The sequence below is a fragment of the Pogona vitticeps genome, chromosome 6, assembly GCF_051106095.1.
Source record: "Pogona vitticeps strain Pit_001003342236 chromosome 6, PviZW2.1, whole genome shotgun sequence".
In the NCBI taxonomy this organism is placed as follows: Eukaryota; Metazoa; Chordata; class Lepidosauria; order Squamata; family Agamidae; genus Pogona; species Pogona vitticeps.
In genome coordinates, this window is record NC_135788.1 from 378,063 (window position 1) to 401,106 (window position 23,044).

The 23,044-nt window shown below is 60.7% G+C and overlaps 1 protein-coding gene across 2 annotated transcripts; it reads right to left on the reverse strand.

The window, feature by feature from the left end:
• Positions 1-6: 6 nt before the first annotated feature.
• Positions 7-20,228, reverse strand: ASIC3 (acid sensing ion channel subunit 3). Of its 2 annotated transcripts, XM_073002631.2 has the most exons (11): positions 19,328-20,228; positions 5,980-6,130; positions 5,425-5,552; positions 4,923-5,073; positions 4,474-4,530; positions 4,149-4,302; positions 3,722-3,813; positions 3,334-3,413; positions 2,709-2,780; positions 1,699-1,754; positions 7-461 (listed from the first exon to the last, which is right to left on the reverse strand). In XM_073002631.2, the coding sequence occupies exons 1-11, from the start codon at positions 19,901-19,903 to the stop codon at positions 383-385; spliced, it is 1,596 nt and encodes a 531-aa protein (XP_072858732.1). In that variant the 5' UTR covers positions 19,904-20,228; the 3' UTR covers positions 7-382. The 2 variants fall into 2 exon arrangements, with proteins under 2 accessions (XP_072858732.1, XP_072858733.1); XM_073002632.2 differs by lacking the exon at positions 1,699-1,754 and having other exon boundaries at positions 19,328-20,210.
• Positions 20,229-23,044: the final 2,816 nt, after the last annotated feature.

Below are 23,044 nucleotides of genomic sequence, written 5' to 3' on the forward strand. Positions count from 1 at the left end.
AGCCTCTAACCAGGACTAACTTTAATAGGAGTCGTCGGCGTGGTCCATTTCCAGCAACCGCCGAGAGGGGGGCCGGGGCTCCTGCTTCGGGATTCGGAGGCACGCCCGGGGAGCCCTTCCAGGAGGCCTGGGAAATCCGGATCTCATCGCCCGGCGCGGGCAGGCGCCGACCTCTGCTCCGTCTCCCGAGTGCCGCCTTCCCTCCTGGCAGAAGGGGGGGTTCCCAGGGCCGGCCTGGGGCTCCCAGCGGGAAGCTGGCGCTGCTCCAGCTGGTCCGTCTGTCTGTCCATCCATCCATCCATCCATCCGGGTGGGGGGTCGGGGGTGGGGAGGGTGAAAGATGCTCGGCAGCCCCTTCAGCAGGCAAACTCCTGAAGACGGCCTAGAGTCGCGTGACGAGGTAACAGGTTCGGGGTGTATCCAAGGCTGTCCGAGTGGCTGCGCAGCGTGTGACAGGTACTCTGGGGGGGGGGGAGAGAGGAAGGGGTGAGGGGCGGCCACTCTCTGGCCCCTCAGCCATCCAGAAACCCTCCCCACCCCACCCCCAAAAAAGAGTCTTTTGCCCCAGCCCTTCCCTTGGCATTCTCCCCGGCGGCCTGACCCACCTGCTGGGCTTTCCTGGCAGGGAACGGAGAGGGCCTGGGTCTGAGAGGGAGGGGGGCACCCCACAGAGGAGCCCCAGAGACTCTCCCCACTGGCAGTCAGTGGGGAGAGGACGTGGGGCCCAGGAAACAGGTCCCCTCTTCCTTGAGGAGCAGCCACAGGGCACCCCTATGGCAGTTTCTCTGCCTCCCCATGTGGGGCTCAGGTGTGGGGCTCGTCCCGATGCGCTGTGGGGGTGTGCAGGCGCAGGCTGCCATTTAGCTGATGCTGTGGCAGCCTCTTCTCCCCCCCCCCCGGCAGACCCTCCTCCTGCCTCCCACTGGCCAGGCTGCCTGGCCAGCGGGGTTGGGGGCTGGGAGGAGGGTCTTCTGGGGGAGGGCGGCAGTCTCAGTGGCGCCCTTTTGCTGGCTAAGCCGGGGGTCTCTTGCTTCGGTTGGCGTTTCTCCCTCTGCCCGTCAGGTGGAGGCAAAGAGGGTGATGGAAACGGGAAGGATTTCACCCAAGGCCCCTCTCCCGTCTGTGGCAAATTCTGGGCAAGCTCCCTGAGGGTTGGCTAGCGGGAGAACAAGACCAGAGGCACTTTCTCCGCTGAGGGCCTGGCGGTTTGCACAGCCCGGCTGGGCACCAGGCTGGCCTCTTCCTCTGAGCAGGCACCCGGGGCAGATGGAGAGGGACGGGCTGAGAGGGAGGGGGCACCCCACAGAGGAGCCCCAGGAGACTCTCCCCACTGGCAGTCAGCCTTATCTCGCTTCGGGCAAAGCCAGGATCGCCCCTTCACCCACCCCTGCCCGCAGGAGCGAACCCAGGGAGCAGCTGAAGGGGGGGAAGGTCTCCCCTGGAGTTTTCTGGTGGCTTGGCTTTGGAGAGGGGGGACCAGGCGGTGTCCTCTTGGCCTCTGGTGACAGAGCCCCCTCCCACCAGGGAGTGTCAGACGCCAAGCCTTTAGCCACCCCCCCAGTATAGGGCTGGGCCTCAGGGCCTCTTTCCCAAGCCCATCCGTGAGAGGAGGCAGCCAGGTGGCTTGGCCCCCCCGTCCCCCCTCCCACCCATAGGTCAGAGAAGACCCTTTGCTACCCCAAGGGCGCAACCCACTACCTGGGCAGCTGGGGCAGGACGGCACCACGAGGGCTGCGCGGCAGGTCCAGGTACTCCTGGCTCAGGTGAGATGCAGAATGGAGAGGGAGGGATGAAAAAAGCAGGGGGAGGAGGAGGCAAAAGGGGCAAGGGTGGGTGGGGCGTGGGGTGGGGGGTCCACAGAGAGAGAGAGAGAGAGAGGAGGACAGAAAGCGGGGGGGGGGGAGGGAGGCAGAAAGGACCATGAGGTGAAAGAAGAAACTGGGTGCGCCTGATGGTGCCTCATCCCAAGGAGCCCAGCGGTGAAAATGAAGCTGGTGGAAATGGGAATGTGACCCTGAGCACATGCAGAGTGCTTTTCCTAGCATACACCTCAAGCCAGCCTCACTTCAAGTCTATAGGTCCATAATATAAAATGGTGCAAAGCTCTGAAAAGAAGGAAGGAAAAGATGGAAGGAAGGAAAGAAAAGTGAAGGAAGGAAGGAAGGAAGGAAGGAAGGAAGGAAGGAAGGAAGGAAGGAAGGAAGGAAGGAAGGAAGGAAGGAAGGAAGGAAGGAAGGAAGGAAGGAAGGAAGGAAGGGAAAAAAACAAGGAAGGAAGGGAGGAAGGAAGGAAGGAAGGAAGGAAGGAAGGAAGGAAGGAAGGAAGGAAGGAAGGAAGGAAGGAAGGAAGGAAGGGAAAAAAACAAGGAAGGAAGGAAGGAAGGAAGGAAGGAAGGAAGGAAGGAAGGAAGGAAGGAAGGAAGGAAGGAAGGAAGGAAGGAAGGAAGGAAATGCCTGCCTGCCTGCCTGCCTGCCTGCCTCTAGGCATCCAACTGAATGAAACCGTGGGGGGCCCCACTTCAGCCTGCACCCCACTCCACTCCTGCGTGGGGCAGGAAGACTGCCCTCAGGCTGGCAAGGGAGGCCAGCTGTTGCTTCCCCGCCCCACTTGCCATATGCTGCCCCCCCATCTCTTGCCTGAGGAGCAGAGTGGGGCTGGGGACAGCCGGCCTGGGGGGGAAAGGGGCCACCACCACCCCTTGACTTTACCAGGTTGTCGCTGTTGTTCCGGCCAACCTGCTTCCTGGTGTGGTAGTAAGTGAGAAGTTTGTCCCGGAGCACCTATGGAGAAATTGGGGGCAAGAGAAGAAATGGAAGGGGGGTGCTCAGCAGCCAAGAAACAGCACTTGATGTGAACCCTAGAAGATGTGAAATCCAACCAGCAGCAAGGGCTCCTGAACATGTGCAGAGTGTCTCCCCAATACCCTTGAGAAGGGGCCAGCTGGAAAGTGCAACTTCCAAACATGGGGCACCTACTTTTGGGTGGGTGGGGGAAGCCATATGGGGCCTGGTGGCTGATCGGATGGGGGGGGGATGCCGAGAGGGAGGGTCCCAAGAAAGTGGGTGCAAACCGGGGCTGGTGCCCCCCATCCCTCCCCCATCACAGCCAGCAGCAAGAAGCAAATCACAGGTGAGGGGGGGATGGCAAGGGGGGGCGGGAGGCAGCCAGTGGGATAGCAAACAGTGGCCCCCATAACGGGGGAGGACGAGGGGCTCCAACACCCCATGGAAAGGGCCTGGACAGCCCTGCCATTCCCCAGCTGAGCAACCCCAAACCTGAGGTGGGGGGGGACACAAAGCACGCTCTGTGGCCCCGCCCGGCCTCCCCACTCACTTCATACAGGTAGTCAAAGATCTCCAGAATGGTCAGAAGGCTAGCTCCGATGAACAGGCCCATCTGGCCCCCAATGTCCCCTGTGGAGAAAGGAGAAACCTTTGTTGGGTGGGGGTTTGTCATGGGGGGGAACCCCTCCATCCCCTCACCCACTCACTGAACAGGTGAGACACACACACACACACACACACACACACACACCCCGCGCCCAGCCCATCTTTCATCGGATCCTCCTGGAACGGGTTCTCAGTCTGGAGTTCCAAAGAATCCCATCCTGGTTTCACCTCTCCTGAACTGGACAACCTGGCAGGGCCTGACCCCCCCCCTCCCCCAAGTCTGGTCTGGACGCTCTTTGACCCGCCCTCCCCTTCTGCTGCTCCCCGCTCACCCAGCAGTCCGGCCACCTCGTAGGCCTTCTTCTGCTCGATGGTCTCGTAGTTCAGAGCTTCAAAGAAGATGTCCAGCACCAGCAGATTCTCCCTGGGGCGGGCGGGGTTATGGGGGGGCACCGGAGATGGAACGGGTCAGCTGGCACTTGTGAGGGAGGGGGCCAGCAGAAACAGTGGTGGTGGGCAGGGCAGGGCAGACCCACTGAGCTCATCTGGCCACAAGCCCCCCCCCCCCGTTGGATCAAGAAAGGTACAAAACCCACACACAGACACACACACACCCCTCAGGGCTTGCCTGCAACACCAGAGCACGGTGGGGTGGGGGGGGTAGATAGAGCTGCCTCCGGATGCCTCCCCTTGAGGTGTCAGCCTATGCATCAGGATCAGCAGGGAGGGGCGGACAGGATGGGGGGGGAGGTTACTCACGCAATGTACTGCTCACTGCGGTTGTACTTCTTGGCCAAATACTTGGCCGACGCCTTGCTGGGGATCTTGACCACGGAGAGCTCCTTGCCGTAGCGCACCGTCTCGCAGGGGGTCCGGCAGGAGCAGAACTCATTGTCTTTCTCCACCAGGAAGTCTGTACAATAGAGGGGGGGCACCCCGGGGGGGGAGGGCAGGAGAAGCCACGGCTGGCTGAGAAGGGCCAACAGACCTTCCCGGGCTCCACCTGGCCAGGGAACCGAGGGCCCCCTGGTGAGGGAGGGGTCAGGAGGGAGCCATGGGGCGGGCAAGGGGGTCCAGGGCTTACCCAGGGCAGGGTCGGCACACTCCTTGTACTGCTCAGGGGTGCAAACGTCGGCATTACCTGCTTGCGAGAAAGAACAGCAGCCGTGGAGGCAGGAGTGGGAGAATGAGCACCTGGGGGGGGAGCCTCAAAGCCCCCAGCCCCCTTCTGCACCCCCAAATCTGCTAGTGGGAGAGTTTGTGTGAAAGCCACCGTAGGTGCTTGAGCTATCTCCTGTGGAGGAGGTGTACCTCCCCGACTGTAGCCAGTGGGACCCAGGACCTCGGGGAGAGGTGGTGAGCAGCGCCCCAACGCTGGAGGCCTTCAGGTTTGAAGACAAACCACCGGGCAGATCTCCTTGGATTTGTATTCCTGCATCGAGCAGGGGGTTGGACTTGATGGCCTTACAGGCCCCTTCCAACTTCACGATTCTGTGACAGGCTCCTCCCCCAGGGGTCTCCAGCCCCCCCCACCTGGCATATGCACCATGCGGCAGTTGCAGTTCTCAGCCAGATAGCGGGTCTCGCAGTCAATGCGGCAGGCAGCCATGCTGTAGTTGGCGAAGAAGGTGGACTCGGTGGGGTTGGACTTGCAGACGCCCCAGGGGGGTGGGAGGTAGAAAATCTGCGGCAAAAGGTGGTCAAGGAAAAGGCTGTGGCGGTCCCACCCTCCCCCCCCCCAGATACCTCGCTGGCCCTCCCTTCAGGCAGTCACCCCAAGCGCAGCTGCTGGCATTCTCGGGTCCCCTTCCCCACCACCGCCGGATGGCACCTTGAGAGGGTTTGCCAGTCCGACGCCCTGCCAAGCTCTCCCTCACCCTGCTCCCAAGGGGAAGCCCTAAGCTGCCCCCTCCCCATGCAGAAGAAAGGGAGGCAGAGCTGGCAGCGGGTTCAAAGGCTTGCCCAGGGGGTCCTCGTGCCCCAGAGCCGGGGTGGGCATGAAGTCCCCCATCCAGCCAGGGAAGCCAGCAGATACCCGTTGCTGCTGGCAGGAGACGAAGGTCTGGAATCCAGGGGCCACCCCGAAGCCCAGCTGGTCTATGGAGGGCGGCTCGTCCTGGCTGTGGATCTGGACCTTCACGCCTGCCTCATAGAAGGTCTCATCTGTAACAAGCACACAGGCACACACAGAGAGAGAGAGAAGGGGAACAAGGTGGGGCCAGGCAGGCAGGCAAAAGGAATCTTGGGTTGCCTCCATGCCCAAAGGGGCACAGGAATAGCTGGGGGGCACCACCCACCTTGGCTTTCTTCCCCCCCGGGGGGGCACCTCCTTCCCCTCCCTCCCTCCCTCCCTCCCTCCCTCCTCAGCAGTACAATTTCCAGACCTTCCCTTTGCAGCAGCAGCCCTTCTGGGGCGCAAAGGGCAGGAAGCCCTCTTCAAGGACAACTGGGGGGGGGATGGAAGCAGAGCCCTGAGTTCCTGCAGCCCCCCCCCCAGGACCCTGGAGGTCAGGTGTGGCAAGCCAGCCTGCGCCCATGATCCTACAGGGGCTGCACCCCCCCCGCCCCACCCACCTCTCCAGCCACTCACCAGTCTCCCCCCAGACCGGAAGGTACTCATCCTGCTGGATGTTCAGCATGAGTTCCAGGCCATTGCCTGTCCCACCCTTGACCGTCGTGAGGAGCTCATAGCCGGGAGCCCCCGAGTTGAATGTGTAGCACTTCCCCAAGCGTGTGAAGATCTGCGGGGGGGGGGGCGGAAGAGAGAGAGGTGGATGGCATCAGAAACGGGAGGGTTGGGTCTCCTCGGAAAAAGGAACCACCGCACAAAGGACCCCTGGTCCAGGGCATCTTGCTCCCCATCCCTTTCCCCCCCCCCCATGGCTCAGTCAATGTGGGAGTCCTTTAAAAAAAGCTCAGGGAGGCACAGGGGGGGGGGGTAGTTGGCCGGTGGCTTCTGGGCATCTGTTCCACGCAGGGGGGAGGGGCAGAGAGGGTCTGGGCTCTGCTCCCCCCCCTTGGCAATCCGATTTGGGCTCCTGCGTGGGGTGGGGGTGCCTCTGGACAGCAAGGCGTCCCGAAAGGCAGCACCCATCCTGCACCAGCCTCTTGTGCCTAACAGAAAGGAAGGTGGTTTTGCAACCCCCAGGATTAGGGAGCCAAGAGCCAAATTTGCCAACAGCTAAACAATGGCAAGCTGTCCTATTCACACAGATCGGTGCTTGCTAATTATTTATGAAGGGGAAGCAATAAAAACGGCCAAGTTGGCCGTTTGAAAGAGAAATGGGCCAGGCCCATTAACCACCTGGGGAAGCCCGGGAACAGGTGGGCCGCCTTCTCCGCTGGTCCCAGGCGCTTCCTCTCTCTTCCCCCCCCCACGTGCTTGCCTGGATTTGGCCCCAAAGAGCCAAGCAAGGAAAGTGCGGGTGAAGCCTGGAGGCCCATGACCCTCCTGCCCTCCTGCCCTCCGGGACGGCCAGGCCAAGCCTTCCCTAGCCCCACCTGGGGAGCCCGCCGGGAATGGAGTGCCTGGGTGACCTCCTGGGGCACTGGGAGGAGGCGCTCCATCATTGGGCCGGGATCTATCCTCCGCAACCATCTTGGGTGGGTGGCTCTGCGTGGGTGGGTGTGCGTGTGTGTGTGCGTAAGAGAGAGAGACAGACAGACAGACCGACCGACAGACAGACAGACAGTGAGGGGGGGACTCAGAGGCAAGCCAGACTTGAGGCCACGCATCACTTCATTCCGGATTGTGGAGCCCAGCCTCCCGTGGCCCCCTCCGTAGGTGCAGAGCCCAAAGGTAAGGATGACGGATGAGCTCAGCTGCCCTTGTAAACAGAAGAATTAAAACGGAGCCAAACCATAGGAAGGAACTGCCAGCCAGCAGTCCATCATCAGCTTAATTGCAATTCTAAACGGCCCACAACTGACCAGCAAGGGGGCAGGGCGGGCAAGTAGCCCTGGAAACCATGAGCTGACCGGCTGCAACATGCACAGAAATGGAAATAAATCCGTGCCTATCATTTGCATTCTGTGGCCACTGCCAACAGCGGGCCAGCCGGGTTGTGACCTTGCTGCGCCACACAAGGCCCGGCCGGCTGTTGGCGGGGGGGCTTAGCCTCGGTCTCTGGTTCCTGGGCTCTGCTTAGCACAGGGAGCCCCCACCCCCACCCCCGCCTTCGAGCAGCCGGGCTCTTGTGCTGCAAAGGATCTCCGTTCAAGGGGGGCAGCGAGAGGGGGGGCTAGGTTGGTGTGGGCGCAGGGGCGGGAGTGTGAATTCTGCTTTAAATATATTTGCAACTCAGGAGGCCGGGTGTCCTTTGGCTCCTGCTATTGGCCAAAAAAAGCTCTATTCCTGGCTTTCCAGAAAAGCCCCCAAAGTGGCCTGTTTTCAAGGCAAGACCTGCACGGTCGGTCGGGGCTTGCACAGAGACAGGCACAGACGTAGATACTACCTGACGGAGTGGCTGCCTCCCGGACAAGCCCGTCCCGGCTGAGTGGGCACCAGGGCAGAGGCTGGGGGGTGGGCAAGCCCCAGGAAGCCTGTGAGTCCTAAGGAAGCACTCCTTCACTTACAGCCCGCCTGCCCCCAAGATCTGTTTCTATGGGATCCTTGGGGGGGGGGAGCCTCAACTCCCAGATTAGTCTCAGCGTTGAAACCATCCCATGCGACTGAAGTGGCTGAGCCACACTGCAGGCTCCTCTGTGGTGCCCAGCAAAAAAACCCTGCTGGTTAACGGAATCCCTCCAGATTGCCGCCTCTTTGGCTTTCAACTGCCAACATCCCTAGTGAAGCCGGGAGGAAGACGCAGCCCGAAACATTCTAGAGGGGCACCGCCTGCCTTAACGCCGCCGCAGGGCAAACCAAAGGGTTTCTTGTGGACAGAGTAAATCCACCACACCTGCATCATCTGTGAGTCCACAGCTGGTGCCCTCTTCTGGCGGTCACCTCTGCCTGGGTGTACTTGGCACATGCTCAGAGGCATGAATGTCTCCTCCCTTCAGAGGCGTCGTCCTGCCTTAGCAATCCTGCCCACGTTGCAGCCCAGGCAAAGGGTCGGGCTGGTGGGGCAGGCAGTGGGGCAGGCGGCGCTCTGGCCAGGAAGCTCAGGGGGCAGCTTCGGGGGCTCTTGGGTGTACCTGCTTCTCAGCTTTTTCTCACACCATCACCACCACCACCACCTTCTGGTGTGGCTGACCCAGCTTTGAAGGGCACTCAAGATCCAGCCGATGGATCCCGAGCGGAAGGACAGGGTCTGGCCAGGCCTGGGTGAGCCGGCCTCCCCTTCCCTTCTGAGCCAGCTGCCCAGCAATGGGTGATCGTCCGCAAGACAGACTGCAGCGTGGGAGCCTCAAGGTTGGGAGGCAGCGAGCAACACCGCCTCCCCCCCCTGCCACCCCCACCCCCACCCCGTGCACTCTGCAGCTGATTTGGATCAGATTCTGCTGACTTGGCATCTGCCTCTCACCAGAGGTGCCTTGCCCGAGTTGCCCCGCTGGCACAGAGAAGGCAGCCGGTCACAGGCGAGGGGAAACCAGAGCAGCCCCCGAGACTGGGGCCGAAGGGCAGCAGTGGGGAGAGTGGGGTGAGGAGGAAGGAGAGTCTCTGCGTCCACAGAGGAGGAGGAGGAGGAGGAGGAGGAGGAGCGGCGGGGGGGGAGGGCTAGAAACCAGCGTGGAGCAGGATTTGTCCACCCTTTCGTAAAGGCCTCACTGCACCACCCTGCGGATGACCAGGGGGATGCAGAGGGAGAAAGTGGAGAAGGAGCCTCCGGCCAGCCCCAGCTTGGCTGGGATGAACTGGTTTGCAATGAAGGGCTGATGGCCACACTTCTGTTCCCTGCCCTTGAACCTCCTCCTGCGGATTGGGCCCCACGTTTTGTTTGTAGGTGTGACCTCACCCCCTTATTCTGTGCCCCCGTGAAGCCCAGATAGGCAACCCTCTCCCTGGTCCCATCTTCACAATCACAGGTATGACCAGCAGCCTGCAAGCCAGGACGGTCCTGAACAGGAGGAACTCAGCCTCCAATCCGTCCACGCGCAGAGGCATGGAGCACTCCTTCAGCCAACGTGAGAAACGGCTCTCCAGGGCCAGCCCTCAAGAGTCCCTGCACCAAAGTCTGGGATTGGGTGGGTGGGTGGTCAGGACAGGAGGGGGAGAAACCCCCCTCTCCTCCCCAGGACCTCCCCCCCCCGCTAGCCATGGCTCCTCCCCACCCTCAGGACTGCTGGGGCAAGAGGTAGCTTGGCTAGAACCGTAGCATGGGGGGGGTCATGACGATGGAGCTGCATCTGGCACAGAGGGCTGCCCAGCCCAGCCCAGAGGTCCTACTGCAGAAGAGATGGTGGGAAGGCCCTGGTGCTCTGCTCTGCCTGGGGGCAAGGGGGCACTGCTGGAAGGGGGGAACGGTCCTGAGTGCGAGGAGGAGGAGGAGGAGGAGGAGCAGACCAAGGGCATCGCCATTGAGGCTACCCTGCTGTGGCAAAGCTCCTGCAGCTGCCAGCCACCCACCAGCCGTGGCAAGATTGGCTGAATGTCCCTGAAACAGGGGGGCAGGCGGTGTGGCAGAGGGGTGGGGCTTGGGTTCGAGGGCCGGCAGACAGGTCCCCAGGGAGGGAGGACTCACAGCGGTGAAGTTCTGAGGGCCACATGCCCGGGTCCCAAACCGGCAGTCCAGCAGCATCTCCTCCAGGCTGTGGCCGGTGCGCTCGACAAACTCCTCCATGTCAAAGCTGGCGCTGGGCGAAAACCCCCCGGGGCCCTCCGCCTCGGGCCAGCCCAGAGCCTGGAGGTAGCGGGGGGTGGTCGGCCGGCTCCACTCCCAGCAGCTCCCAGCCCAGCCAGTGCAGGTCGTTGCGGCTCAGCCGGGAGCGCCGGATGCGGTTGAAGTTGCAGAGGCTGATGGCCGGGAAGAGCAGCTGCTTGCCTTCCTCCTCGTCCAGCATCGTGACGTGATGGTATTCCCGGTAGTACTGGACCCGCTCGGCCGCCTGGTACAGGAAAATGCCCACGGCCACCAGGATGGCCGCTGCCCAGGCCAGGCGGCGTGGAGTGAGTGCGCCGGGCAGAAAGACGTGGCTCAGCCCATGCAGGGTGCAGGTGCTGGCAAAAGCCGCCAGGCCGGAGGCCCCGGGGGCTCTCCGCTCCCCCTCTGCCGCCTCCTGCATGGTCCTTGGCTTCATGGCGCGGTGCGGCAGCTCCCCTGCCACTGGACGGGCGGATTGGGTTTCAGGAGATCAGGAGGAACCCGGAGCAAGGCGATGCCCGCGGCCAATCCTGGGCAGGGAGGAAGGGGGAGCCGGGCAGGTGACCGAGGTGGGAGGGGAGGGGAGGGCTTCCGAAGAGCTCGGTGGGGTCCAGGGGAAGAGGGGGGGCTGGTGGGTGGCCTGAGTTGCAGCCCCTCAGCCAAGGGTTTGGCCCTGGAGGAGGAAGCGGGGGGCCAAGCGCTCCCACCCGCAGAGAAATCCCTCTCCCTGGAGGCCTGCCGCCCTGCCCTACTGTTTTTGTGGGAGGGCTTGGAGGGAGGAGAGACCCCTTTCCTCCTCTTCCTCCTCCTCCTCCTCCTCCTGCCTCAGAAGAAAGCCCGCTTCTTCTTTTGGACCCAGACCACAGGAGGTATCCTCCAACAGCTAAGACCCACCTCTAGCCAGCTCAGTGAAGAAGAAGGAGGTCCAGAGGCCAGAGCGCCAAGGTGGGTCCAGCTGAGAACTGAGGTGGGGGGGGGAAGCAGGTGTGCCTCCCTATAGGGACATGTCACATGGCTCCCTCTTGGCACCTCGGGCCCCCCATGCCCGCCTTGCACCCCAGAGTGGATCAGGGCCTCTGCTCCCTTGTCTGGTGCAAAGGACTCGCCTTGGGCTGGCCTGAGAGACAGCAGAGTGGCAGGGGCGGGGGGGGGGAACGCACTTCAAGGGGAACCACATGGGAGGCGGGAAGGCGTTCCTGGATGCCCGGTTCGGCAAACTGGGGGTGGGGAGACCTGCCTGCCCCCCCCCTTCAGGGGCGACTCCCACTCTGGGCCGCCGTGGCTGCAGCCTGGCTGGGCAGGAGAGCTGGCTTTCTTCTGGAGGGCTGTCCGTGGCGGCCTCCCCCCTCTCCTCCCCCCCCCCAAAGGGCAGCCTTCAGCCAGAAGCCGACCCTGATGGCCATCCCTGGCAGCTGCCTCCACGGAGGGGCTTATCCCCCTCCTCTCTGACACCCCCCCCATGCCCCACCCCTGCACGAGCCCACAGGGTGCTTCAGGAACAAATGGTTTGCTCCAGAGCCCAGGCAGGGCCCCCCCTAGAAGCCAGAGGAGCGATCCCCCCCCAGCCCACAAGGTGTTCCCCTTCCCTTGCTCGCCCAGCTGCTCTTTGGGTCCAGCTTGTGTGCCACTGGATTCCTGGGGTCGTCCGGGGGGGGGGGAGGAAGAAAAGAGAAGGCAGCCACAGGAGGGGGGGGGGAAAACCCAGACTGGGCAGAGCCTCTTGGCCTGGGAGGAAAAGCAAAGCCCAGCTGCCCCCTGCAGGACGTGGCCGGGCGTGGGGGGGGCAGGGGGGCACTCTTCCTTGCAAGGAGGCCAATCTCTGGGGCGCCCCTCCACTGACCTCTCCCACTATGTGATGCTTCCTAGGCTTCGGGGGGGGGGGGTTCCCTGAAAGTATGGTGGGCGCTTAGGAGGCAAGAAGCAAACCGACCGACCGACCGACCGACCGACCGACCAAGGGTCAGCTCTGATTCAGGAGAGGGCAAAGCTCAGCCAGGAAAGGCTCTTTAAGGAAGGGACAGTCTGCATGTGGGTTCTGAGGGATTCTGACTCACATTCTCCACCCCAAAGGTGTGTGGAACTTCTTCTGCCCTCCCTCCCCAGCTCAGATTGCTGACTTATCAGGGTGAGGGGAGGGGAGTGGGGGGAGGGAGAAGGTATGTAGGGGGCAAGGACCTCACCCCGCCCCGCCCCCCCCACCCCACCCCCTGATAAGTCAGCTTTTAATCAGCAATCTGAGCTGGGGAGGGAGGGCAGAAGAAGTTCCACGCACCTTTGGGTTGGAGAATGTGAGTCAGAAGGGGAGACACACATACTGTGCCTCCACCACCACCACCACCACCAGGGCAGCCCCCAAGCCTTTCAGCCCCCCAGGTAGGACGTGGCTCGTGTTGGAGTTGGTGTAGCAATTCAACAAGTGAGTAAGTGTATCGGTGAAGATGCGCAGTCCTCCAGGTGAGGTTATGTGGAAGTCGAGTCATGGCAAGTGGACCTCTTTCTCACCTGGCTGAAACCTTTCGCCACTCATCCAAGCAGCTTCTACAGTCTGGAGACCCAGGATAGATCCTCCCATAAAGATCAGGACCACACACCAGATAGACCACTGTTAAAGGACTGTTAAGGACCCATCACAATGGGTGGAGAAAGACTGCAGAGGTGGGATTATCCCTCATTCCCCCCCCCCTTTGTCCTTCTAAGGAGCCTTTTCAGGCCAGGCGGGGAGTGAAACCCACAGTAGGTGGAGGATCTATCAGGGATCTCCTACCAACTCTCCTCAGACAGAAGAAGCTACCTGGATGAGGAGCGAAACGTTCCAACCTAATAAGAAAGAAGTCCAGCTGCCATGACTCAGCTTCCAAACAAGTGAGTAAGCGCTTCCTTCACCCGCCTGAGAGGAAGGAAGGGCTTGTCGGTCAACCTGCTGGACTGTTTGCCTGACCCCCCTCCCCCCTTTCCTTGACCAACTAGCGAACACTCTTCCTCTGGTGGGCAAAAGCGTCTCCTCTTCTCTCTTTCTGTTGCTTCGCTGCCTTTGTTCCAGAAGGTTTGGGGACGTGACAGAGCGAGGATGTTCTGCTGAGCCCCTTCCTTATGTCCACTCCATTGGCTCTCTCAAACCGTGAGGGTCTGAAAGAACCGACTTTGGCCTTTTACTATTTTAACCTTTTTCTTCATCCTCCCTTCCTAACCTCAGAATAGCCTGTTGTTTATATCTGGGTATTCTACTGCAATTTGCAAGTTGTTCCAGGAGTAAAAGTCTACTGTCTTTTATTTTAAAAGCAGTATCTGAATACTGTACTTACTTAATCTGGTTAAATGTCTCTCTCTCTCTCTCTCTCTCTCTCTCTCTCTCTCTCTCTGTGTGTGTGTGTGTGTGTGTGTGTGTGTGTGTTTATTGGGGACATCAATTCATCACAGTTAGAATGGCTGCCACCACCGCCCTCCTTGAAGTGAGCTTCCTCTCGCTCCCCCATTTCCTCTCTCTGTCTCCCCATCTCTGTTCTTTCTTGACTGGACCTGCAGGAGCTCCTCCAGGAAGGCCAGATTTCAGAAATTTTGGGAAAGGGCTTAAAATTTTATCACCAGCCTCTCTCTCTCTCCTCTCTCTCTCTCTCTCTCTCTCTCTCTCTCTCTCTCCTCTCTCCTCTCTCTCTCTCTCTCTCTCTCTCTCTGGGCCCCCCAGGAACTTTTTAATCTTCAAAAGGGGGAAAGATGACCAGAAACACAAAACTATTCGAGACAATGGAAGCCTCCAGCAGAGAGCAAAGGGAGCAGGGAGGGCAAGTGGGGGGGGGTCAAGGAGAAGAGGGGCCACAGGAGGCTCTTTGAGGGAGGTCACTCAAACGTGGTCCGGGAGCTCAGCACCCAGAACACCTTGCACACCTCAAGGCTTGAAGGATCGACAATCGCGGTGAGATGTTCTTTAATAGAAGCAGGGTTGGAGACTGTTGGCAAAGGGCTTTCATGAAATCCTAGAACCATGGATTTGGGGGGCTTCCAAGGCCATCAAGTCCAAGCCTCTATTCAATGCAAGGATCCAGATCAAAGCAGATCCGACAGACAGTTGTCCTATTTTCTCTTGAATGCTTACATTGATCTCTTTCTTGATCCTGTAGGGATCAATGCAATCTCATGAATCAAAGGTTGAATTGCAGTACTGCAGTCAAATCTCTGCTCACAAGGTTGACTCAGCCTTCCATTCTTCTGACGTTGGTAAAATGAGTACCAAGCTCTCTGCGAGGCAATGTTTTCCTTCCTCAATTATATTATAAAGCACCAAGAGAGTGATCTAAGCGCTATGGGGGTGGTATACAAAACAATAACAATAAATAACAACACCCACCAGCCCAGAGAGACGGCACCGCTTGTCCTCTCTGAAAGAGGCAACCATTGCACACCAAACCCCTTCCTGCAAGGAGAGACACTGGGGATGATGGTGCCTTTTCAACTCAAGAAGAAGAAGAAGCCAAGAGAGGGTGCAAGAGGGGTGTGTGTGTGCGTGTGTAAAAGTTGCTGTGCTGTGGGGCTGAGGAGTGGGAAGGTTTGCACCAGAGGAGGGGAGAACCTGGGGCCACACACCAGGCAGGCAAGGCACCCACCCTCAGGCAAAATGGCCCCAGCAAGACATTTGAGGGGGCCCAGACTCAAAGGGAGGGGGCAGATGCTGCCATGGCAACAAGCTCTGCCATGGATCTGAAGGGGAGGAAATCTCCATGGCAACACATCATCCCAAGAAGGAAGGAGTCGATGTTGTCAAGGCAACGGGTGCTCAGGAAACAGGCCAGGCAAAGACTGGGCCCTCATGGCTGGGTTGGGGGGCGGCCCTGGGATAGGGAGTCCTGGAGGGCCCTGCTCTGCCCAGGGGCTGCTGAGGGAGCCGGTGGGGGGTGGGGTTGGGGGGGTGGGCAACCCAGAGCTTCTCAGCCAAAGGCTATCCCAGGCGGGCCACGGAGCCCTCACCCACATCGGGGGCAAAAGAGGCCACCGAGGCCCACCCAACGGGTCCAAGGCTAACTTGGAGGTACCCACAGATGAATAGAAGGACCCTGCCTCTTGCCATGCGGGTCACCTGGTACAGGATGCCACCCAGTGACCTGCTGCCGAGGTGCTGCACCCTGTGGGTGGCGCTCCGCTGCGTGGCCTGGTCTCCCTCCTCCTTGTGGCCCCTTCCCTTCAAGCGAGATGTGGGGCCGGGGCGCCCTTCGCGTGGAGGAGGTAGGGGGCTGCGAACCAGGTTCTAAGCAGGCGGCTGAGCAGCCGGGTCGGGTCGAGGGAGCCTGAAGAGAGGAGAGGCAGGGCCAGCCCTCCCCACATCTCTGCAGGGCCACCGTGTGGACAGTGGGGCGGGCCTCTCTTTGGTGGCTTCGAAGAGTGTGGCTCACAGCGAGGGGCACTGACTGCACGCAAGGGGATCTCAGCAAAGCCCTTCAGAAGAACCGCCTGGCAGAAAAAGTGGTTTGGCGGGGGAAAAGCAGACTGTCCTGGGAGATCTTTCAACAGGGGCCGGCCGGCCGGCAGGGACGCTTGAGCGATGTGTTTCTCCCGCCTGCAGGGGCTTCTTAGGGGTCCTCCCCGTTGGGGGCCACTCTCCTCCCCCAACTCTGTCCCCCCTCCTCTCACACAGACACACCATGAGCGCCCCTGCCTACCACCAACACCCCAGCAAGTTGCCAGGGAGGTGGAGGGCATCTCGCTTCCCGCACCCAAAAGGATACGTGAGTGATCACAAGCCAGACATTAGAACCAGCAAATATTCAGGGCGGAGGGAGCGAACCACGCCATCTCCCCTCGAATTCAGGCCTTGGATGAAAGAATGTCAAAGGCAGATTCCAAAGGGAAACAGCTCAACCGGAATAAGCCAAGGACATCCACTCTTCCTTCCTTGGTCTGGACAACAGCAAAGGCTTTTTATCTCCCTGACGGCATGTTTTAATCAATTCATCAGTACAGATTTGTCTGCACAAGCCTTTCTTGGCAACAGTCTGGACCATTTTCTCTTCTTATCCCTTCCACCGTCCTGCGCCAGCTGTGTGCATTTATAGCCACAGCCTCTTCTCTGGCACTTGGCCCAAACAAAAGCCTTTTGTCCCCAGCACAGGCCTTGCTGTTAATGGGCTTGCACACTGGGATGCCTGTGCTGTCCAGCGGTGGCCCCTCATCTCCCAGGGCTGACATCTCTATCTCTCACCCCGAGGATGGGTAGCAAGCCACCCTTAATGACCTGCAATAAGGTCCTCCGGACACAGCCTCTTCTGCCCTTCCACTACAGTGTCTTCTCTGAAGAGGACGGGTACAGCCCACAACCCTTCACATCAGATAAAGTGGCTAATTAGTCTTTAAGATTTATTTTCATCATTATTTGTTTAAAACATGTTTACCTTCTCTTTCTCTTTACACCAAGGTGGCTTACATTATTAGGACAGTTTTTAGAACTAAAAGCAGTACATACTGTATACGAATACTAAAAAGGATCAACCAGTACCACACTAAGATATGATAAGATTAAAGCAATACCAAACCCACATTCAAAGCAGTAAAAATACAACCATCTATTTAAAAACTCCACCCAGGCAGCCAGTCACCGAGGGAAAGCTTGCCTGATGAGAAAGGGAGACAGCAATATAGCAAAGAGCGGTGCCACCTCTTTTGCATCCGGGCTAGACTGCTGCAACATGCTCTTTGTGGGGCTGTCTCTGCAAAAGAGTTGGAAGCTCCAGCGGGATCCACATTGTTTGGGGCTTGGCCAGTTAGAACTACCATAGCACTTTGAATTGTGCCCAGAAATGGATCAGCCGCCCATGTGATCCCTTTGACCAGCCCCAGTTAGGAATCTGGCTGTGGCGTTTTGGACCCGCTGGAGCTTCCAACTCTTTTCCAGAGGCAGCCCCACAGAGAGGATGTTAGAGCAGTCTAGCCAGGATGCAAAAGAGGTGGCACCACTCTTTGCTAAATTTGCTGCAACAGGTTCCATTGGCCACCCACGTGGAAGCTCCTTTCTGCAGAACCTCGAAAGGGGCCATGTGCCTGAAAGCGATTCCAACCCCAACAAAAAAGGAGATGATCAGACTGGAAAAGAGAGGAATGATGGGAAAAGTAGAAGGCAAAGAAGAAAGCTGAACATGTGGTGGATTGACTCAATCAAGGAAGCCATGTGGGGCCTGAGTTTGCAACATCTGAGCAGCACCGTTGAGGGCAGGACCTTCTAGAGATGATCGACTTGGGCTGCCATAAATGGGAAGTGACCGGACAGCACATATCAGACACGGATGGCTGGACAGCTCAGTGGTCCTCACTGTGTTTCCTGCAAGTACAGCCAGCCTGTGTGGCCTTGGGCAAACTGCACAGTGCCAGGGCAGCCCCAGAGGAAGGGAAAGGCAAACCCAGGAAAGGGTCGCCATAAGTTGGAATTGATTATGGTCATAGAATCACAGGGAATCATGAAGTTGGAAAGAGCCTATAAGGCCATCAAGTCCAACCCAGATCAAAGTAGATCCGCCAGACAGCTGTCCAATTTTCTCTGGAATGCCTTTAACGCTGGAATGCTCACCACCTCCCCTTGAGGTCATGGGTTCTGTTGTCGTACTGCTCTAACAGAAGACGTTTTTCCTGGGATTCAGCCTAAATCTGGCTTCCTGTCACTTGAACCTATTATGGCATGTCTTGCACTCTGGGATGATTGAGAACAGCTCCTGCCCCTCCTCTGATGCCCCTCGGTCCACCGCCAGTGGTAGCTTTTGGCTCAAATTCGCTCCTCCAGAGAGTACTCCAGGCAGCTCAGGACTCCCTTTGTCCCTGGGGTGGGGTGAAGTGGCCATTCAGCTGCCCCTCCCCCCATCTTGTTTAAAGAGGAACATGGTGCCCCTTTCCCTCTTGGGCTCTCCCCCACACCCACACGTTCAAATAGCTTCATTCCAGGGCATCTCTGCATCGCTTTGTGTGTGTGTGTGTGTGTGTGCATACGGAACAGCCGGCCAGGAGGATCATCGCGGGAGCTGTGCAGATGCTTGTCCCACCAGGACCTCCCGGTCAGGACTCTCTTCCGTAGGCCTAGCCTGCCAGACGTGGCATTTGGGAAATGCTGCCAAGGATACATCATGGCGCTGCTTCCCTCTGTCAGGATGGGAAAGTTCTTCCAAGGGAGGAGAGGGAAGAACAAGCAGCAGGTCTGTAACCAGAATGGGGTGGCGGGAGCCCAGAGTGCCAAAACGTGTCTGTTTTAACACGTTGTCAAATCACTGCAGACTCATGGCAACCCTCATAGGGTGTGCAAGGAATGGGAGATGTTCAAGGCAGGGCTCACCGCTGCCACACGTGCACCCTCCCCCCATCCCCCAGTGTGTTCACATGGCTGAACAGGGATTTTGAACCCGGATCTCCCGAGTCCTTGTCTGACATCCCATCCATGATTGCTCATTGGGACAATACTGGACTGACAGGGCCTTGGCCTGATTCAACCAGTTGGCTCTCCCCCACAAGGCAGGGGCAGAAAGCCGCCACCCTTGCTCTGCTCCCCACATGGTGCCCACCAGGCTCCACCAGGTTCGTTCAGAGGCACCTGCGGTTGTGTGCACGCACATGCAGGCACAAAAACAGGAGGCCATGCCCTGAATGAGACCGGTCCTCCCTCCAGAGAGCAGCAGGACCTCAACAGGTGGAGTGGGAGGGATGAGCAGCACTGAACCCACCCCTAGTGGGGGCAGGCGGCCAGGTTTGATCCCGGCCAGCAGCTCTGATCCTGGGAGCCCATCGGAGGAGAGAGCCTGTTGGTGCCCCACTTGCTGGCCCCTGGCCACACAGGATCCCAGTTCACGACACATCCTGGGAGTGCACGTGCTCTCGCTCTCGCTCTCTCTCGCTCTCCTGCCCCCTTTCCTAAAGCCCATCCTGCCTTGTGCCCTCATGTGCCCTTAGTCCCTTCCAGTGCAGAAACGTGGCCCTGAGTTTGCCCCGTTTCCCCACTTGCCAGGGAGGCAAAGGAAGCAGGCTGTCCTCAGTCACCTGGGGGGGGGAATGGGGAGAGTGCTGCCCCTCCTGCCTGGCAGGGGTTCTCTTCCACAGCCCAAAGGGGTCAGTCAGCCAGCCAGCCAGCCCGCCCGCCCGCCCGCCTGCCTATCTTCTTGGCTGGCTGGATGGCAAGCTCCCCCGCGGGAGCGCCCGCCCCTCGCCCGCGGCGGCGCCTGCTCTGGCACTCACCACGGTGAAGTTCTGGGCGCTGCAGTTGGCCCCTCGGAAGGAGCACTGCCAGAGCATCTCCGCCAGGTCGTGGCCGGTCCGGTTGTAGAACTCGGCCATGTCAAAGGGCCGCGCCTTGAAGCCGCGGAAGTTGGCCTTCTCACGCAGGGCGGCGAGGGTCTCCGGGTCGGCCAGGTGGGCGCTGCTGATCTCGGCGCGGGCGTCCAGGAGGGCCAGCAGGTCGCCCACGTGGTAGAGGTCGTTGCGGGTGATCTTGGAGAAGCGGAATTCGTTCAGGTTGCAGATGGTGACCGCCGGGAAGGTCAGGTTGGGCACGGCCACCTCGTCCAGCTTGGTGACGTGCGGGTAGGTGAGGAAGTGGGCGACCCGCTCGGCGCAGACCAGCGCCAGCAGCGCCAGGGAGCCCAGGAAGCAGAGGGCCCAGAGCAGGCGCCGGAAGAAGGAGCGCGCCCGCCCGGCCGAGGCGCAGATGCGGCTCAGGCCGTGCAGCGAGGAGCGGCCGGCGAAGACCTGCAGGCTGGAGGGGCGCCTGCCCCGCGCCCGCCTGCCCGCCACGACCGCCGCCTCCCTCCTCATGGCCGGCAGAGGCCCCTCGCAGCCCGGGGTGCCAGCCCTCCGTCCGGACTGCCCCCGCCTGGCCGTCCTCGGAGGGAGCCGTCGGTCAACAGCCCATGCCTCGGAGGGGGCGGCACGGCCTTTTTTCGCCCCTAGGGAAGGCGCCGGGTGTATAACGTGGCCGGTGGGCGAGAGAGGATGGTGGTGCCGGAGCTGCGGAGCAGTCAGTCAAACCCACCGGGAGGAGGAGCAGGCAAGAAGCCCTGCAGAGACGCAGAGGGAGACCGGGGAGGAGCGCACAGGGGCGAGCGCTGCGCTGGAACCGCTGCCGGGGCTGCTGCGCGCTCGGCTGCCTGGCGCCGGCTTCCGAGACGCCCCCCGCCTGCTGCCGCCCCGCGCCGCCGCCTGCTCAGCTGTTCGCGGCCCTCCCGGTGCTGCTGCTGCCGGTGCCCGAGCCGCTCCCTCCCACCTGCTCCCAGCCGGCAGCACGCCAGCTGCCCCCCGCCTCCTCGGCACGCCGCGCCCCTCACAGGACCGGCTGCCGCTAAGCCCGCATACCGCTCCTCCCGCACTCCTGGGTCCCCCGCCGCCAGCAGCGCCCGGGAAGAGCGATGGCAAAGACCCAGCGGAGGGGAGCTGAGGAGGGCGCGCCCGAGGCCCCGGGAGGGAGCGCGCGTCCCCGCTGAAAGGAGCCGGGCGCCCTGGGAGGCGCAAGGAAGCGTTCCCTCGCCCCACGCCTTGGTTGGCAGTGCCGGCGGCGCTCTCGGCCAGCGGGCCGCCGAGAATCGGTGCCGGCGCGGCTTCTGCGCTCATCCCGAGGAGCGCTGTGCGCTTCGACCAGGCGGCCTCTTGGAAGACCGCGAGGAGGCTCTCCTCCCCGGCCCCCGCCGGCCGGCCGGCCTGGAGGAGGCGGGCAAACCGGTCCACCGCCGATGCTGCCGCCGCCGCCGCGATCTCCGCCGGATCCAAGCGAGCTGCGGCTCTCCGGCGCCGCCAGATCCCACCCCTCCCCTTCTCCGGGAGCGCGACGCGAAGCCGGGCGGCTCCCTGTGGCCAGAGCGCCGCCATCGCCTCCCGCCCCACCCGGGACCCCCGCCGGACGTGTCTCTCCCTGGGCAAGGCGCCCGCCGCGAGGCCCGGGACCCGCCCGCCAAACGTGACCCTCGCCGCGATGCCTTCCCGCCCCCTCCCCATCCCGTAGGGGCAGCTGCCGGGGAAGGCGCCGGAGCCGCGGCTTGCCCGCGAGTGGAAGGCCCTTCCGCCGGAGAACACCCGGGGAGGCCCGAGGCCAGCTGTCCGGCCCCGCCGCTCCTCCCGGCGCTCAGCACCCTCGCGGGATCATGCCCCCACCCCCGGAGGCTGGTGGCCGGCTCCTGCCCGTGCCTGGGGCAGTGGAATGGCAGAAATGGGGGGGCTGGATGTGGCCGAGACCCGGCGTGGGGGGGGGGGGCGCGCGATTGGTGGATCGCGCCCTTCCCAGATCCTTGCCTAAGCCAAGTTCCTCGGCCCCTGAGCCGGGCTCTCCGCCTAGGAGGCCCGAGCCGAAGCAGCTCCGCGGGAGGGAGGGACGCCAGCCCGGAGGTCGGCATCCAGTCAGGTGCCCCCCCCCCGACCCCTGCAGGTGGAAGCCCACACGAGACCAGCAAAAGCCCCCTCGCGGCCAAGGAGGCAAGGACTTCGACGGCGACTGGAAGGCGGAGTCTTGCTTCCAGGGGGCCAGCCACCCCCCTTTCCGCGGGGGGCAGCAGGGTTGCTGGGGGCAGGGCAAGGAGCAGGCTGCACAGCCTCCCCCCCCCCGAGTGGGTTTGCCTCTGGAGCCCCCAACAGCTGCTGTGTTCCTAATAACCATGGCCTTAAGGCAAATCTGACTTCTGGAGACCCTTTTCCGGCAGACGTGCTTTACCCTTCCCTTCCTCTAGGGGCGCTGCGGGACTGTGCAGCAAGACCACAAGCGGGGAATCGAACGCCCAGCCTCTGGCTCTGCAGCCAGAGACCTAATTCACTGAACTAATTTTTTTTCCCTTGAAAAGGCTTTTACTTATTTTAAATTCACACTAAATACACCTGAAGAGATCAACAAAAGCACAACAGACTTAGGAGGCCAGCAGTGGTTAAACCACTGTCCTGCAGCCCAAACTGTGCTCACGACCTGGGGTTCAAATCCCAGGTAGCCGGCTCAAGGTTGACTCAGCCTTCTATCTTTCCGAGGTTGGTAAAATGAGTACCCAGTTTGCGGGGGAGGGGCATAATTAACTTGTAAACCACCCAGAGAGTGCTTGAAGCACTATGGGGAGCGGTATATAAGCAGCCCGCTTTGCTTTTTGCTTTGAGGAGCCTTCTGGGCTCCCTTCAGGGCCCGCACTCTTACTCCATCCACAAGAAGGGGGTCTTGGAAGGGCTGGGGTTTGGAAGGTAGGATGATCAGGAGACCAGGCACAAAAAGGGGTGCCGTTTCTCTTAAAACCCCTTGAATTCAGATTGACTTGTCACGGTCCCTTTCTGGGTGTGGTGGGTGAAAGCTTGCTCATGAATAAAGACTCCTGAAAGCTCCCAAAGGATTTTCTCCTCCTGGCCACCTGCCTCTCTGTTGAGCTGTGGCGGCACTTCCCACCCTGATGCCGTGTGGAAGACAGGAATTCTCCCTGGACCTTCTCCCTCCCTCCCTCCCTCCCTCCCTCCCGGTAAGAAGCCAAGCCTTTGCTGAGGCTTTTCTCAGCCACACTGTCAGCTTCTTTGAAGATCTTCTAGCCAGAAAAGCTCCTGCTCCCAGGACACCTTGAAGCGGTTCTGAAGACCTTTGGTGGCTTGGCAGGGACGTGTTTTCAAAGGCTGAAGGGTCTCAATCCCACAACGCCGCGCAGGCTTCTTCCACAGGCGGCCTCTGGGGTGACCTCTTGCGACTCTGGCTTCTCCCCTCCATCCACTCCCAACACTTCTCTAAAAGGGGAGCTGGCTCCAGTTCTGGAATGCTGCTGAACAAGGAATGCTTCCCTCCAACTGGACACCCACCCCCTGGCCTCTGACACCGATTCCTGTTCTATACCTTTGCCGGAAGGGGATCTTGTCTTCTCCTGTAACTCTTGGAAGGTGAGGAGGCCTCAGGTGCAAGGAGAAATACAGGTTCAGCTCAGGGACAGGCCCTCACGCCAGTGGCCCAGCCCT

Coding starts and splice junctions, on each gene's coding strand:
- ASIC3 (XM_073002631.2), bottom strand. CDS start 19,903: ATGAGGAGGGAGGCGGCGGTCGTGGCGGGCAGGCGGGCGCGGGGCAGG. Junction 5,074..5,424: donor TCTCCTGCCAGCAGCAACGG/GTATCTGCTGGC, acceptor CTTTTGCCGCAG/ATTTTCTACCTCCCACCCCC. Junction 2,781..3,333: donor TCTTTGACTACCTGTATGAA/GTGAGTGGGGAG, acceptor ATTTCTCCATAG/GTGCTCCGGGACAAACTTCT.